Source organism: Mesocricetus auratus, unplaced genomic scaffold, assembly GCF_017639785.1.
Source record: "Mesocricetus auratus isolate SY011 unplaced genomic scaffold, BCM_Maur_2.0 Super-Scaffold_100010, whole genome shotgun sequence".
Classification (NCBI taxonomy): Eukaryota; Metazoa; Chordata; class Mammalia; order Rodentia; family Cricetidae; genus Mesocricetus; species Mesocricetus auratus.
Genome location: NW_024429194.1, coordinates 73,138,482 through 73,156,714, shown reverse-complemented (window position 1 = coordinate 73,156,714; position 18,233 = coordinate 73,138,482). Strand labels below are relative to the sequence as shown.

General features: G+C 37.2%; 1 protein-coding gene across 4 annotated transcripts in view; it reads left to right on the top strand.

The window, feature by feature from the left end:
- Cntn1 (contactin 1) overlaps window positions 1-18,003 on the top strand; it is a 267,254-nt gene extending 249,251 nt beyond the window's left edge. For all 4 annotated transcript variants that reach the window (XM_005067129.3, XM_040753939.1, XM_005067128.3 and 1 more), the window contains exon 24: window positions 15,775-18,003. In XM_005067129.3, coding sequence (XP_005067186.1) covers window positions 15,775-15,851 — 77 coding nt within the window. In that variant the 3' untranslated portion in view covers window positions 15,852-18,003. The remainder of the gene's footprint in view (window positions 1-15,774) is intronic.
- Window positions 18,004-18,233: the final 230 nt, after the last annotated feature.

Here is an 18,233-nt window from a genome sequence, read left to right as displayed (position 1 = left end):
CTTACTATGTAGCTGTGGAGAACCTGAACTCCAACCTTCCTGTCTTTGTCTCCCACTGAAGTGTGTACCACCATACCCAGCAATATAAGTATTCTCAAAACCCCAGATCCTTCTGAGCTTCTAATTGTGCATGGTGTGCTGTGGGAAGAGGGAAAGATTAGTGTACATGCTATCTCTAAATAGACTTTATCTGCTTTCTTAATTACAGAGTGCAATGTAGTACAATTACTTCTAAAATTACAGGTTTAATGCCCACTGTTATTAGAATGATTTCTTATTTGACAATAGTGTTACACCCCAATGGCTTTCTTGGAAATACATTTACATAATTTAATGAATTTTATTTATAATTAAGCCCAGTCAGAAATAATTCCAAGAATGTATATATATATATATGTGTGTGTGTGTGTGCGTGCATGTGTATACATATATATATATATATATATTGGAATATATAAAATATATATTATAGAATATATTATATATAAACATTTTGAAATAATCAAATATTTTGTATTTATAACAAAACTTTTAGTTAGTTACTGATATCAATTGATGTGGCTTATCCTTATATCAAGTGAGCACTTCTCAGAATTTTAAAAATATTACATGTTGAACATAAACAATAAGTCACAAAATAATATACAAGTCCATCGATATAACATTCAAAATCAGAGACACCAAAGACGTGTTTGGAAAGGCACAAACTCCCACAGAGAGAATGAATAGTACCAAGCTCCAAACAGTACTTTTTCTCAGGGGACCTTGGGAAACAGTTGGAAGAGACCCCTGGTGTTACCCATGTTCTCTTTCTTGGCTGGGCTATATGTGGGTATTTTGCTATCTTTTCCAAGTTGTGTTTTATAAAAATACAAATTGACTTTCTGTATTCCAAAGCTCTAACCTTGAAGGGCCAGATTCTCCTCAGTATAACTATACTATTTTTGATCTGGTGTTTTGGAAATCTATTCATTTCTAGGGCCACTGTAGCAAAGGGACATGAGATAGATGACTTTAAAAATAGAGAGTGTTTTCTCTCAGTCCTAATCTAGATGCTAGAAGCCCAAGATGAAGTGGATCCAGGAATATTTTCTCCTAAGGATTTGCTCCCCAGGGATGTTTCATCCTGCTTGGTCACAAGGTTTGCCTTGTATGTAGATATACATCTCTTACATTGTCTCCAGTTGTGCTAGATTAGGATTCATTCTAATGACTTAAATTTCAACTTAATTATGTCTTTCAAGACCCTACTGTGAATACAGTCACATTCCGAAGTACTGGAGATTAAAACTTTTAACAAATGGATTTTGGAGCCACAACAACACAAGAGTAATTTGCAATTTGGTGAGACCCAATATTTGTAAAAGGTGAAGGCAAACATCTTCTCTGAGCAAATCTGATAAGTTTTTATTCCAAAGACCTGAAGCAAAGTCTTTAAGTAAATCTATCAAATATATGACACAGTGTTAGATGATGAGTGTAGAAGGAGAAAGAGGTGGCAACTGTTTTCAGTAAGAGTGACAGGACATGCTTGCTCCAAGATACAGCTGTAAAGCAAATGGAATGGAGAGGGAAGTTACATCCAATTGTGTGACTAAGACAATCCTAAAGCCCTGAGATGAGAGGAATTGTGGATGTACAAGGAAACCTGTGGCTGCAGACAAGCCATGGGGAGGTCAGCCAAGTGAGCTAAGAAAAGCAGGAGGCTCTGTGCTATTGGGACTTTACAAGATTTAACTAAGTGCTTTGGGTGTTATTCCAAATATGAAGTGATGCCTTTAAAAGCATTCAACAGTGGAAAATTAATATGCTAAGATATATATTTTGCAAAAGGGATTTTCAGTCAGTCTTTGAGCATGACACAGGTAAAAATATTTGTGGACCTCTGGAAACAGAAGCTCAATTGTGATGGCCAGAACAAAATTAAATTCAATTTTAATGAGTGTGCAATCAGTAGAGATGAGGAACCAGTATATATAGGGTGTGCCTGGAAGAAGACCCAAAGAGTTTATTTTGATGGTTTGATGAGAAGTGTGCATTGAAATTGTCTGATTTTGTAGATGCTTTTAAACTAGCAGACTCATCTGCAGAACTGACCAGCAGAAACATGCCCTAAGGTAGATCTGTCTTCTGAAAATACATGACAGGAGATAATCAGGGGCCAGCTTAGACATACTGGACCCAGTGTTCTTGTTATACACCACAGTGGAGGTAGAGGAAGAAAGGGCCATCATGTAAACTGAGAAACCTAAGTTCATCAGAGAGCCAACTACATAGTTATATAACTTTATTTTTAGTGCATTGTGAAATTAAAGTACAGAAAATGAGACGACAGATATTTGTTAGCCTTACCCAAAGTCATTAGATGGTGTTGTTAATATAGTAAATTAGAAGCACAGACTCATTACTTCTAGCTGCAGAAGAATAGCTGAGAAACATCTGTGTTCTGTAGAATACTTTGTATAGGCTTGAAATAAGCGGACTTTATCCTGATAGGATCAGTATCTCAAAAATATGAAGGAGTGGGTTTTTCCCTCTATTCCCACTTACAAGTCCTCAGCTTCACCAACAGATTGCCCTGTCTCTGGTTTGAGGAAGCTGCAGCAATGTCAGGAATTATCTCTCCTGTGCAGATGCTAATAAATGCCCAAGAAAAAAAGACAATATTCCATTTAAGATGGAATGTTAATTTTAATTTCCCAAAAGTCCTTCTGAAAACCTCTCCCTGAGATTCAAGACTGAGTCACAAATCTGTCCCTACACCCATCAGATGACATTTCCATGATTTCTCAACATGAGCACAGCTTACTATCATCTGAAGATGGTAAAACATGTTTTGACAAATGAACATTGCAACAACAACCAAAATATGAGAAGCCAGCCAGCAAGAAAGTTAGGGAAATGGTCTTGATTAATGTTAAAAGTCGAAAAGTGGAAACAGGGTCAGGAGCAGCCTCCATAAAGATGCAGAGGAGGACAATCAATGGTGGAAAGCCACCTTCCAAAAGCAAAACTCGCTTTAACTCAAGCAGTAAGGTATAGTCATTCAAGACAGACACAGGGAGCTGGAGAATGGCTTAATGGTTCAGAGTGCAGAAGAACGAAATTGGGTTCCCAGCACCCAAGTTAGGCAACTCACAACAGCCTATAACTTCAGCTCTAGTGAATCATCTCTGCCTTTGGGGGCATCTGCACGTATGTGCACCTACCTACACACAGACATACAATGAAAATAATAAAAGTAAAGATTTTAAAACATGGGTACAGAAATTAAAACTTTAGGATATAAAGTAACCTTCCAAAACTTGATTCAACAAATTAAATCCAAAGACCTCTGATTCAAAGTTTGTGACCATTACTTTGTTATTAAAATATATATTTTATAATATGTATATCCCTGGCACAGTTAATGTATATGCTGTCTAAAAATATTATATATCCTTGGCATATAATCATTGTCAAATAATTATACATACTCAATCAGAGTATTTCATCCCTGGCACTGTTAAAGATTAAGTGGTCACTGTATATAAATATTTTTAAATGGTTTGTATTATTATTTCAGTGGAAAAAATTGTAAATGTTTTCATACTGTTTTTTCTCCTAGATTAGCTATTTCATAATGTTAAATTCAAAATTTCATGGCATATACTATAGTTTGTAAGCAATTCTGGGAAGGTATAATTTGGAATGAGTTTCGTTGAAGGAACTTTCATTGGATCTAGCATGAGAAGGGGCTCCCATGTATTTTTAGAATCTACAAATTAAATAAACTTCTTGTTTTTTGAAGAATAATTTCATGAAAATGTTTCATAAAAGGATGCCATGATGTCAAGAGATAGCACTGCTTCAAGGATGGCATTTACTTCTCTAAACAATGAGAAATGCAGATGAGTAAAATCAGTTTGAGGTGATAACCAACAAGATGTCCCTTCCTCTCAAATCTCTTTCAATTCCTAGAAAACCCAGTCTGAATTACTTCCTTTTCTTAGATTTCTTTATTTTTATTTTATGGGTGTTTCCCTGCACGTGTGTAAGTGTACTACACGTTTGCCTTGAGCCCATTAAGGCCAAAAGAACAGGTCAGATCTCCTATAATTATAGTTGCATATATTTTTGAGTCTCTATGTGGGTGCAAGGAATCAAACCTGGGTCCTCTACAAGAGCTTTTAGCTGCTGAGCCATCTCTCAAGCTCCACAAATTACTTCTACAATATTAGTATGTTGTGTCACAAACCTTTAAAATCTCTGTACAAAAGTCCAGTGTCAATTCTGGTGGCCAGCAATGGCAATAATAATTCTGAAAGACATGTAACAAATAAGAGAAAAACAATAAATCAAATAACTAAGAACATTATACAAATATATATAAAAAGGCAAGCAATACCATTAGAAATGATGATATCGAAGAAGAATTTTGGTTCTGACTTGCTGTGTGATGACTGACTTGTATATCATGAACATAGTAGTTTCTTAAGGAACTCCCCAGAATTCCTACTGATTTGTTAAGTATACCTAGTCCATGACCTTTATAAACTCCTCACAGGATGATAGAAGCTAAACTTCTTCTTGAACCTACAAAAATTTAAAAAGAAATTGATATTTCAGGGTCTAGAATCATGAAACCATAACAGAAAATTTACCATTTCAGAAAACAAGTAATTCTCAAGCACGTCAAAATAACTAAGAACTCTATGCTGCTACAATATAAAGTGCTTGGTGCTGCTTTAGACTGTGGATGAGCTAAGCACAGCATCACAGACATCCTGGGCAGCCAGTGTTGGTTTTAGCTAGTGACTCCTTATACATTTCTGCCTTTTTTGAGGAAGTTTTTCTCCTGTGGAAGTGTAAGGGGCAGGTCAGCTATTTAGAATCATTTAACAGTTGTGTTGATTCAATGGATTGGAGTTTCTTATAACTCCATACCTTCTTAGGATCATTCTAACAGTTGTGGAGATTCAATGAATTGAAGCTTCTTAGAATTCCATCCCTGGGGGAAAGCCAAAGAAGCTCCATGGACCTTTCTGATAGACAAATGATTCCAGATCCCACCGCAAGGTCATTATCTCATACGAGTTCATAATCACCGTAAGAGGGAAATACTAAATTCTAAGACACTATTTATAACAGGAGAGATACTAATTTCCCCTAGCCCTGACACAAACTATGAATAAAGAATGATCAAATGAGAATTTTAATACACATTCCCCAGAGAGAATTTACAGTAGTCATGCCCCCAAATCATGATGTGAAATCCATGGAAATAAGGACTTTTGACTGCTGTAGCTATATTTAGAAGCATTTAGACAGCCATGGCTCTCAACTCATTCTGTTACAGAAGATGGGATCACTGCATTCTTTAGCAGTGCTAAAATATTCACAAAGCATCCATGAGAGCTAAGCTCCAAATCCCAGGTCCCCCTTTTATAAACAGAGACAATGAGTCACATTTTAACTACATATTGTACCAACAAAGCCAAAAGAACTTTTGCAAAGTTTCATGTACAGAATGGATGCTACTAAATGGTAGAAATTAGAACAATCAACTGAAAAGGTATTTATCAATAATTATTAAACAGGATAACTTATGCTAAACATACCGAACACTTCATCTCACCAATAATTGGAGAGATGCATACATGATGTAGAATTTATATCCTGAAGATGAGGATTCATAGCATCCAGCTTCATGTCAGGGCAGTGTTACAGGTTCAGCGGTCTCACCTAGTTCCTGATAATGGGCCCTAACATGATCTCAGGTATTGACAGATGTTAAGACCAGCAGACTGTCTTTCTAAATTTGTGGAAAAGCAGAACGAAAAAGAATTTGGTGACTTCATGGAAAGGTAAATCTGTTTCTTTAGTCTGATTTTTTTTTGCTGTTGTTGTTTAGACACACTTACAATAAGTGTAAGGACAATTGCATGGTGACAAAACAGGTTCTTTTCTATTTGCAAGGAGAACCTTTCTCTGTTCAGTACACCAAATACAACCCGACAGGAAAGAAGAAATGTGGTAGAGCAAGTGAGAAGGGAGCGCTGGTGGACGTGCTTTGCTGGCCTCTAAAACTAAGTGCTAAGGAAGGAAGGGAGGGCTACCACGTCAGTGAGCAAGAACACATCAGTTCTCAAACCTCATTCTCTCTACATTTTACCACTCAACCTCTAGCCCGATTGGATTCAGAAGAGAAGGTAGAAGCAGTGGGAAGATGTTACTTTTTTTCTTTCAAATCTGGCCCAAGAGAGTGGCATCTGAAGCTCCCAGGTTTCCAAACATTAACTGAACTTCAGAACGAACGGTCCTGGTGGAAGTTGGATATTTTCCACAAAGTCTATATGGACACTCAGTGGAATGTTCTAGCAACGAGTGAGTTCCAGAGTCAGATTCATAGCCCATGTAACAACATGCTTTGATAACTGGGGATATGAAGCAGAAATCCTGTGCCACTGGTAAAGATTTGGCATACACTGCAAATAAACAAACTCAGGAAATCTATTGATGGCATGCTGTACATTGGATGAATAAGATCCTAAGCCTGGAACCTGAGAACGTTGTGTCTTAATCCAGGCTACATACAGTCTCACTAAATACTCATAAAATAAAACCTTTTTGAATCAACAAATTAAATTCATAACAATGGATTTAACAATGTATACTAACATATTTTTAAAAAAATGATTTTCACACATCACTAGTATGTAAGTATTCCACTTTCCATAGTACAGCTCAAAGAGGGTAAAAGCCTTTTGAGAGGTCTGATAGTCAAGCAAGCAGGGCCAGTGTCTAATGACATCCTCTCTTTCCCCCCAACCTCACACTCCTGCCAAGCTGTCACCTTGCTGTTTTAAGATGTAATAAGCCAATTCTACAAGCCCTCATAATTGTAGTTTTACCTTGCCAAAAAATTCCTATCAGAATTGAAGTTTTGAGGGCAGTTACTTTTGAGCTTCCCAGTTAATCATTGGTGGTCATTCCGTGGCAACTGCTCAGTCCATTCTGATAGGAAGTGCAGCCTAGCAGTCTGCCATTTTCTGGTGGGGAAGGATTAAGGTCAACAGCATGCAGTAAATACCACTGCAGTGTACACTGCCAGCAAAATACACACATCTGCCAACAGTACAAATGGCTACTTTGCTTGGCTCCTTGATTCTTAATTGCCAAGCAAGTAGAAGAGTCAAAGTTGTTAATGGCTTTTACTCTTCTAAAAAACAAGCTACTAGTGCTTACATGATCAAGCTCTGGATGTATACATATAGACTAATACCATGTTTGATTATTATAAATAAGAATAACAAATGAGTTTGAAAATTTTATGGCTCAGTGCTTGATATCCTTAAATATTGTGGTTGTCTTAGAATCAAAAGCTGCAGGACCACAATGCTAAGACCTTCTAACTTATAAGACAGAAGACTCTGTCATTTTGATAATTCCTTGTCCATGTCTTGAAGAACTGAAACAACCAAAGTTCACAAACTTTCAGGACTATGCTTGTGGTTCATGGTTACAAATTAGCTACTGACAGAACAAGGAGTAGATCTTAAGCTTTCTCTACCCTGCAAAGATTAGTGTTTTGCTATCTCAAAGATTCAAAAAGACAAGAAGATAATGAAAATCAAAATATGTAATTTGGTACATAGACACTAGAATGAAAATAAAAAAGCAATCCTAAAATCAAAATGGGAAAAATATCAAATATAGACCAATCCTGCTGTACCTAAAACACAGATCTGTTTCATTTTCTGATTTTGCCTATGATTTCTTTTCTAGAAACTCTAAAACTAGCTAGAATAGTACGAAGATGGTTGCACACACCTTTAATCCCAGCACCTGGAAGGCAGAGGCAGAAGGATCTTGTGAGTTTGAGGCCAGCCTGGTTTTCCAAAAAAAGATGTTTTCTTTTATTGCATTTAGTTTAGTTTTTTATTTTATTTATTTATTTGTAACTGGCAAGGAGTGTATACCTACAGGGTAAATTTGATATTTTGATCTAGAAATACATTGTGAATTCAATGAAACGTATGAGCATGCCCATTACCCTACCAAATTGCTTTTTTATAAGAAGAAAGTTTAAAAAAATCTTTTTTGAGGGATTGGCAAGATACCATGGTAGGTTAAAAACGCACCTGCTTCCAAGTCTGATGATCTAAGTTCGGTTACAAAGATGTAGAATGAGAAGTGACCCCACCAGGTTGTGCTGTGACTGTCACACATGCCCCACAGTACACACATGCTATACACACAAACACAAAGAGACATGGAAAGAACTAAGATGATTCTTTTAACTGTTTTAAATAAGTATTATAGACACTGTAAAGATCACAATTTTAGTATAAGACCTGTTGGAAATTTAATATCCATCTCACTGACATGAGGCTTTACTGTATATTCCATGTTGAATTCCAGGCAAAGGAACTTTTTGCTTGGGAGTGGGGGTGGGAAGGTTATAAGTCTTAAACATTCAGTGCTAAGGTGTAGATAAATGAAGAGTAGTATGTAAACTTGGAATAAGAAAACGTAGTGTGGAAGAAACAAAGATCAGAGAAATGGCTGAAGAACGAATCAGCTGATGCAGGTTCTAGCAAATCAGCTGATGCTCATTCTGATGCTGCTGTTCTCAGACTTTCCTCCGATGCTGAAGCAAGCTGACAAACACCTCAAGTAGAGGGCAGACTCACCTGCCCTTCCCTTGGTAAATGAAGTCAGAAATTCTGAAAGTCCCCCCTCAGCTGAGAGATCTACCTGTGGAATTGGCCCTGGTATTACTCATGCTAGGTCACTGAGTAAAGTCTTCACCTGTTCTTCTTGTCTTGATTAGACATAAACAATTGAAAAACAGATGAAAGTTAAGAACCAATTAGAGAGATTCTGAAGAACTCAAGTAAGTGTTTACCACAAACCTGTTTTTCTAATTTTCACAGTATGACTGCAGAATTACACATTAATACATTTGTAGAGCTAAGTTGTAAGTGACATGCCCATTGATGGAAGAATTACTGTGGTCTACAAACAGAGAAGGAGTTATTCACCCATGTTGCTTTGGGAGATTCTCAATGTTCATTCACCCTCCATAGGATAAGGGTGCTCTTACTGCCCTAGTCCACAAAGCCCTTCCCTGGGGAAGTGTGTTCGTTCTTCAGTGATGAATTACAGCCCTATATAGGTGTGGGGCTCATCTCCATAATCCTGGTGCTTGTACGAATCTCTATATGGAAGTTGTCTATAGTCTAGGTGTTAGCACATTGGACACAAGAAATGATACCATAAAAAGGAACTTAAAAGTATGATGGTTTTGTCAGTCAAATGAATGTAGTAGCTTGGGTTGAGTGCTTGTGATCAACTTAAACATCAGAAAGGGAACTATTCATATATAGTTTCTAGGAATTCCATGTATGAATACAGTGTATTTTGTTCATATTCATTGTCCTTACTGCTTGTACTAACTTCCCCTGCATCCACCTTTTATCAGCCATCCTGCTTCTAAGTTCATGTATTTTATATTTTTAAAGCCCACTGAATCAAATTTGTGCTATAGGTGTGGGATCATCCATTAGAGCATGATTACCTAGTAGAGACCAGACCACTGAAGAATATTGACCCTTCTTGTCTTAGCAGCTATCAGCTGTCACTAGTTCCTCAGCTGGGGGTAGAAGTTCGTTGACTTCTCCCTCATTCATATTGACTTTCTTGATCTTGTGTAAGTCTTAGACAAGGATCCACAGCTGCTGTGATTTCGGGATTGTTCTGTTGTGCCCAGAAAACACGGTCTTCATCGCAATCCTCCCCATCCTCAAGCTCTTCCAATCCTTCCATGCCCTTCTGTGATTCTTTCTCTGTCTTGGAGGGGCATGTGTAATGTCAATGTCCTTCTTATGACTAAGTACTCCACAGACATTTCTTGTCTGTAATTTAACTAGTTGTCAAAACTAGAGTTTCAGTGTTAACTGCTGTTCACTGCACAAATAAGCTTCTCTGATATATCACCTCTGTGAGTTTCGCCAATCTATGGCTATGGGGATACATATTTTGAGAGCAATTTGAATCTATGTCCATTTAGCAAAATAATATTTGTTAGTTCATACCTGTTGCTTATGAGCTCCGTAGCCATGGGGTTCTTGATCAGATTTACAGTACCAGGCACTTTTTCCACCCATGGACTGGATCTTAAATCGAATAAGAAAGTTCTTGTTCATCCTCATCACATTCTTGCTACTATTGCACCAATGGGTTTATGATGCCAAGTTGATTATTACTGTAGCTCTCTAGGCTCACAGCTAGGTCCGACTACTGATGGCATTTCTCTCCAAACAGTCATAATAGCACCTTCTGGTACTATGAAAGCTAAACAGTAGAGGGGAAGCTTCATAATCAGTAACAGCTTGATTTCTTCAACTCCTGTTATCAAAGTATGTGATGTCTTCAGCAATAGTTTGCCATCAAGTACTGGTGGGCAACAAAGATCAATGGCAATAGTCTATATTGGTTGTGGGTTTCTAGGAACCTCAATGCCAAAAACAGCTGGAGAGGATGAAACTTAAACCTACCACTGCCCTTTTTATTTGGCAACTTACAGATTCTGAAAGGAACACTATGCCCTGTGTGAGGTAGTTTTATTTAAGTGTGTGTGTGTGTGTGTGTGTGTTGATAGGTTTCCATATGGCTTTCTCAAATGCCCTTAGCTGTTCCTACTCTTCTCTATCCTTTCCTTTCTTAACCCTTCCCGATCATGTCCCTTTCTGCTTTCTATGGCCTATGTTATATGATGCTCCACCTCTCAAGATCTTTCTCTCTCCCCATAAGTAGTCTTGAAAGGTGCTTTTATCAAGCACAGTAATTTTCTCTACCTGTACATAAGACTACTCCACTTTTAACTGAAGTACTCTTAATTGAAATTTCTGCATTCTCTATATATACATGGCTGCTCTCTTTACCCAAATCTCTCCTTCCTCTGAGTTTATCTTCCTCCTCTGAAGTAGAGACCCTCTTTTTTCTTCATTTACCCCATCTTATCACATGTCTCCTGCAAGCCCTCTCTCTATTGCTTCCATGTCCATTCAGTCTCTGGAAATGATCCTGTTTTACTTTGTTTCTGCAGTTACTATAAGGTATTTATTCACATTTGAAGATTGAAAGCTGGGAGCCTCAAATGAGAGAGAAGAGGTGAAAAAACACTCATGCACACACTTTGTGTGATTATAACTCCTTCTTGAGGGAATTAATAAGTCCAGGAGTTCAATTTATAAAGAGTCAAGAAAGTACAGATTAAGCCAGGTACTTTCTGATATGGAAAAATGATTCACAAGACTGATGTTTATGTTTAACAGTCGGGAGACCTGTGAAAAGCAAAGTATGTAGTCAGTAGATACTATGCAGGAACTGGGGCCATTCATAAGAGCATTAATATGACATATGCTTTGTTAAGTATAAACCCAAGATATGCTGAAAACCCCTCAAGAATATATTTTTATATATCTCACATTTATAGTGACCAAATTGTAATTCAGTTTGGTCTCTAATTTCTGTTTGGAATGTAGAGGAGAACTGAAGATGCAGACCACAATTACATAAACTTGATCTATTAGAGGTATTAAATATAACACATAAACACAGAGTTTATTTTAAATAAATCAAATATCCTGGTGTCAAGGCCACAAATTATGAAATTGTGTTTGGTTTGCCTCCTAACAGCAAAACTTCAAAACAGCAACCCTGATTGACTAAACTGCTTTCTGCAGCCACATTTAGGACTGTGCCAAACCACATATTCAGACAAACACATCAATGCATACCCATTGCTGATGTAATTGTGGTCAGTAGACAGAGCACTGGAGTGTCCCCACAGTCACCCTAAAATGGGTCTTCAGGATAGATCATTTAAATTAGGTCAAACATGGAAAGCTAAATGTTTTTCTGTTTAATTGAGGTTTCTTATTGTTTATCTTATCAGAATAAAATAACATGTGGGGTATGGCATATTTTTAAAATATGCAGAAAAATAGAAGGTTTAAAACCATGTAACAGTGCCAAAACCTCTTTCAAACAGAATAGGTAGTTTTTTTCCCCCATTTATGCCCTTGCCTTGACACTGTAAGGGCACAGTGCAGAGTCCTCAGGTGGTAAGAGCATGCCTTCAGTGCTGAGCAATACTAAAGAGTCATTCTCTCTGCTGATGATCCTTTGCTAAATCATTTGCCCTGAATGGGCTTTAAGAAATTTATGTTGACTTGAGTGATATCTTTGTTTAATATATTATTGAGGAAGTAGATTATAAGATTAAATTTACAGTTCCTTTAACTTAATGTTGATGTATTCATTGTGTGCTCAGTTTTTCGTTTCTTATTTTGAAAACCTGAAATAATGGCTTATTGTACACAAAAAAATACCTACTGCTCTGGACTGTTAGGTTAACACATTGTGTGTGTGTGTGTGTGTGTGTGTGTGTGTGTGTGTGTGTGTGTGTGTTTCAGAGGGAGACAGAGAGACAGACACACACAGAGGGAAAGAGAGAGAGACAGAGACAGAGACAGACAGAGAATGAAGATGTAAAGAAGAAATATACTTTCTCAGTTCCACTGTGTAAGGACCACCAGAATCTATTTTGTGCTATGGAAGAGCATTATGAGATCCCCTAGTCATCATCACAGTTGTCATTGCTATTGACAGCAGTTTATAATATCTGCATTTTGGATGCTCTTGAGCAGCTGTTAAGGGTCCAGGGGCCTTTTATATTCTGTGCTCAAGTTTTGATCCTCAGTGACTACTTAGTTTTTAATTTCCTTATTTCTTTTATTTTTGAGATTATAATGTAATTATGTCATTTCTACTTTCTACTTCCCTTTCCTCCCTAAACAAAAGGATGGAAACTATCTACCCCAGAGTTCCAAGCCTGTACACTTTCGTAAGCCTGCTGCTACCAGAAAGAAGGGTCTACACAGATTTAGACCTGAAAGAATCTTTCTTCTGCCACTGGATTAGCTAATACCCCTGAGTGCCTGACTTCCAGACTGGAAGCAATGGAGTATTCCAGGAGGAATGACAGGGGATGTGAATTCCTGCCTCCCCCAATGTGCCCACATGTTTGGTAATCCCCTCTTATGCTTCCAAGTTCATGGCATATTGCTTGACCTATACCAGCATGGAAGAGCTTACCAACTAGACAATGTGTGCCTGACTGGTGGGTAATCTAGGCATGTTTCCTTCTGCCCAAACAGTAGGGTACTGTAGTTGTAGCTTTTGCAGAGACTCTTCTGTTGGTGGCTTTTTTCCATTGGAGGATGTACCTATCCAATAGAGAGCAGGTCACTAGAATGTGGGCAGGAGTTTGGCCTAGGTACAAGGTGAGGTAGGCTACCTCTTCTCCAAAAGATATGGTGGCCCTCCATTTCTCAGCAGCTCCTTTCCAATCAAGGGAGTATGGACAATCAGGCATAACTAAGACAGAGCAAACCACAATATTCTGTCCCAGGTCTACAGTCTGGGATGTCATCCAGGGAAAATAGGAAGCCTGTGCAGGTGCACCTTGATCTGTCATCTTCTGGGAGATGACTGGCCTGAGAGGCTACATGAGAATAGAATGGACTGGCCCTGTGTCCCCTAAGGATTTAATGGGCTTGCACCATATATTTGCTGTGACCATTACCTTCTGTGGGCTCAATAGGTTGGAACTCTTACTCCCTTAACTGGAGGACTGGAAGGATTTTCTTCTTTTCCTTCTTGTTTGGGCTTCCATTCTTCCAATGTACCTTGTGTTTACAGTATGTGCATCGATCATTCTCCTTATCCTTAGGCCTACCTTTTCCCACTCTCCTTTTTGTCTGTTTCCCTAAGGGCAGCTACCACCCTCATTGGCCTCTTTCACTGATTTTTCTTTGTCGAGCCCTGGCTGTTGTAGACTTTCTGAGTGATTTCTAAAAGCTGGGGCCTATTCATACCCTCAAATTGCTGTAATTTTGTAAGTTTCTTTCTAATGCCCGGGTCTGATGGCATGGCAAAGGCAGTATTTGTTGCTTGCTCATTTTCTGGGGCATCTGGATCTATTGAGGTAAATATTGTCAGGGGTCATGCAAGAGGAACAGAAAGCAGCTTTGGAACTCATGTTAAAATGGCCCAGTGGACAGCATTATCACAATGGGTGAGTCTCAGAGAAGCAGAGCCCCAAGGACTCATGCTGTTATTGAGCATAGCTCTATTTATTGTCCTCATGGTCACCACATCCATCATTATCTATGGGTTGTATGAAAACTCTGAGGGGTTTCTAGCCCCTCACTAGGTGGTGTCACCGGTACTTACAACAATAGTGAGTGGCTTTTTCCAAGCATTGCTGCTGGAGCAGATTAATGACTCAACCACCCCCTTAGAAAGTAATTAGAGATGTAGAATTGCTAGTAAAGTTAGGTTGGGATGTTTTTGTTAATGGCTTTGATGTAGAAAATCGTGGGGAACAATTTAAAGTTTAGAGAGGCACACTTTTGTTAGTTAAGCAGGTGGCTCATTGAGGTCAAGGAACAAAAACAAAGGCAACCTGGTTATTACATGCCTTTTTTTTGCTAAAGATGAGTTGGTGATCAAAGGCAATTATTAATTCCTTGTACCCATTTTTGCCCTCAGCTTCCTGATATAACTTAATAAAAAGAAAACTGTTGATGAGTGTGTATGTACCCTGGTGATTTAAAGTAAAAATGAATTGTTTTTTATATAAAAAGTTTCATATTTGTGATTATTTTAAGATTTTTTATATAATTACCTATTGAGATAATAAACTGATTGATCCTTTGTAACTGCAAAATGTAGCTTGACAATAGAAGATCTGACTGAGAAAAATACCTTGCTTGCTTGCTTGCTTATACTTTGTTAATCTATAGCAAGTTGCTTAGATATAAATGTATATGAGTCCTTGGGAATAATTTTTTACATGTAATACTTAAAATATTTAACCATGTAAGGGAAATGGGGAACATTCTGGGTTTTTTTACTTATATTCATTGTAATTATTAACTTGAAAAAGAGCTTGAAAGATTTTGTTGAGTATATAAGCTGTAGAAGAAAAAAATAGATATAGAAGAAGAAAATCAGTAAAGATGTAAAAAGAAAATATCAAAAGATAGGTAAAGGAACAAGTACAGATAATAGATCCTGATATGTTGAAGATTTTGTGTGTGTGTGTGTGTGTGTGTGTGTGTGTGTGTGTGTGTGCGCTCCCTTGTGTGTTTTCTCCTTTTTCCTAGCTGCTGCTCTCAAGTCTGCCAATAAGACCTGGTAAAAATTGTTCAAAGACTCCTTACCTCTGTTGGTGTGGTGTTGAGGTCCTGTTTAATTAAACAAAACAGCATGTGGTTGTGGCTTATTTTTTAATATGCAGAAAAATAGAAAGTTAAATGAAAATTTGCAAGAATCCAGAAAGCACTTTGAAATGGCACAGGTGACATCCACACCTTCACATATGGCATTTGCTTTTAATTTATTTATGGTACATCTTACTCTTCTACCTTCTAGTGGAAATTTGAGAGTCCTGGATCACAGAGACAATGTTAGTATTCCAATGTTTTCATTATTTATTTAAACAAAATGTAGAGATCATGCCCATGATTTCACACACACAATCTTTGATAAAATGTTTTTATTTCTCCCATATTGCCTAGAATAAGAGACATTTATTTTGCATAAAGGAACATTTGATTGTTAGGTCAACACAATCCTGCCTCCTCCAAAGAAGAATAGGTTAGCAGGAATGAGTGTAGCTGACAAAATGACAAGTATGCTTTTGGTTTTTCTTTGTAGGTGTGTCCATGCTGTCTTGGAGTCTCCTCAGCTTGCTACTGCCCTCCCTTGGCTTCCTTGTCTACATGGAATTGTGAATGTTTTGGCATCTGCTGTTCCCAGCCCAGCTCAGAGGACAGCCTTCATCCTGGGATGACTGTAATTCCTTCTAATCCCTGCAGCTCCATCCTAAACCAAATAAGTTAAACTCTAACAAGCTATTCAACTGATTTCCAACACATTATGACTGAGGCATTCAGGAACCCCTTCATCCAAAAGAATAACTTTTCAATGGAAACAAAATGATTTTTAACTTGTTCCAATATGCCTTATAAACCATTTAACCTGATTCTGTGAGGGTTGCATGATTCAATTCAATGGACAAGTTACAGTGTTCAATTCAATACCATAGACTGTAGAGTGAAAGTAAAATCACCATACACGGTGCTTTACATTTAATGACAAGTTGTGAAATTTAATAGAGGTTGAAATGTTGATTGTATGTGGTACGTGTAAGAGTAATGTAGTCTCTTATATTAGCCTATATGTTTGGGGTACTACATATTTTTCAAACCCCCTGCCATTCATCATATTTTGAGTTTTCCATGAAGTTGAAACAAAATAAAACAAAAACGTTTTGACATAAACACCGTTACCAAATCACCTTACCAAATGAGTTGAAAGTTTTTGACTGTAAAAACCAAATTATAGAACTTACTATTCTTATTTTTGAAGTAATTTTCTACATATTTGCTTTTCAAAATCTATAAGCATCTTCGGTTAGTTTCTGACTAATTTCTAAAGCTGAAATTCACAAGCCATGTGAGGATTTTTTACTTTTGTATTCTAATCTGAAATTGTTTTGTGCTTTTCCTCTCATTGATGTCAAGCCACAGAACTTGCAGCTCATCCTGGAGCCCTGGCTACTGCTGTGTGTGTCCATATGTGGAGTGACAGGTTTGGGGGGAGTAGCGTGCTTCCATTTTTATTGCAATGTGATCGTCTTTACACAGTTAGAAATAAGTGACAGTACAGTATCAGAATCTTTGAATGTTCTTGTTTCTCCGGTTTTGTCTTTCATGCCTAAGTATAAGCTCTCTTTAGAGAAGGTGTAGAATCAAGAAACCATATGCAGGTTGAAAAAGCTACAGAATTCCATCTGAAGAAATTTAAAGCTCATTTCCCATTTCAATGCAATACTGAAAACTGGCTAAAAATACCAAATCAGAATGTTGCTAGTGGTCCTAGGAAGAATATGCAAAGCTGGGAGGCAGGAGAGGTAGGCGGTGTCCTATCCAGGGATATCTCCCAAGTGCTGATGAATTTGTGAGATGTGAAAGGGAAACCTCTGTTTCCTCATTATCCATGGTGTGCACGGAGATGTGTCTGAGTGCGAGTGTGAAAGAACTCGGGTAGTAAAGAGTTAGCTGGTTCCTGAAACAGTGCAATGTTTGGTTAGAGAAGTCTAATCCTATTTTATTAGCACAATCTTGCTGGCTAATTAGAGACAGAGTTTATCTTTTTAGAAAGGATACCCTATAGGTCCATAAAGAATATTTACAGGAAGCAAAAATAGATCTATTAATATGTTACCCCTATCTTTAATTTGTATAATTTTTGTACTATATGTGTAAATGTTAAAGTCCTCATTATGAAAATATCAATAAATATTTCATTGATTTACAATTAACACTTTGTTATACAAATGAAGCTTTTTAAAATCAATAAAACAGATGCTTTCCCAGTAGAAGTATGTCAACAAATCATTGACAGGTTTCATAAAATATTTAAAGATTTGAAAAAAGAAGAAAATGACTTCATACTTTAGGGAGATGAATACTCTGTAAGCTTTCTGTACAAATGTTGTGTTTTCCTTGTTATATTTGGGGTTTTCCTCTTGCAATATGACCCATGTTGGGCATTTTTATATCATCAATAATGATTACATCTTTTGCCAAATGCATGCCTGCTTTTTATTTTCTAATATATGGTAATAAAGACAAAAACTGGCTAGATTTTGCATGAAATGGTTCTGAAAGATAAGAAAACAGACTTGAAGGTTGTTTAGTTTTAAGTATGTGGTGGATAGACTCAACTCTCTCATGCACTAATGACGTCTGCTTTTCATTTTCTCATACAATTGTACAGAAGTGACTGGGACCATCGGTTTTAAATGGTTGTCAAGCTAACCAATGTATCATATGCTTTAAGATGCAAGATTCTTAATTAAACTTTATATAGTTATAGACACATCTGTTGTTTCTTTGTATTTCAGAAAAGGTAATAGTAGTTTTATTTGATACTGATAACAAATTGATTTTTTTAGTTATTTTTTATCATTTTTTCAATGGAGTAGTATAGGACTGTGGTTTGTCCTTTTTATGAATGAATACAAATTATAAAGAAATAAATGTCTTACTGTTGCCCAAAAAGTAAGTGTCCTTTTAATTTACCTGAAGTTTTTTTTCATTTTTAGAATT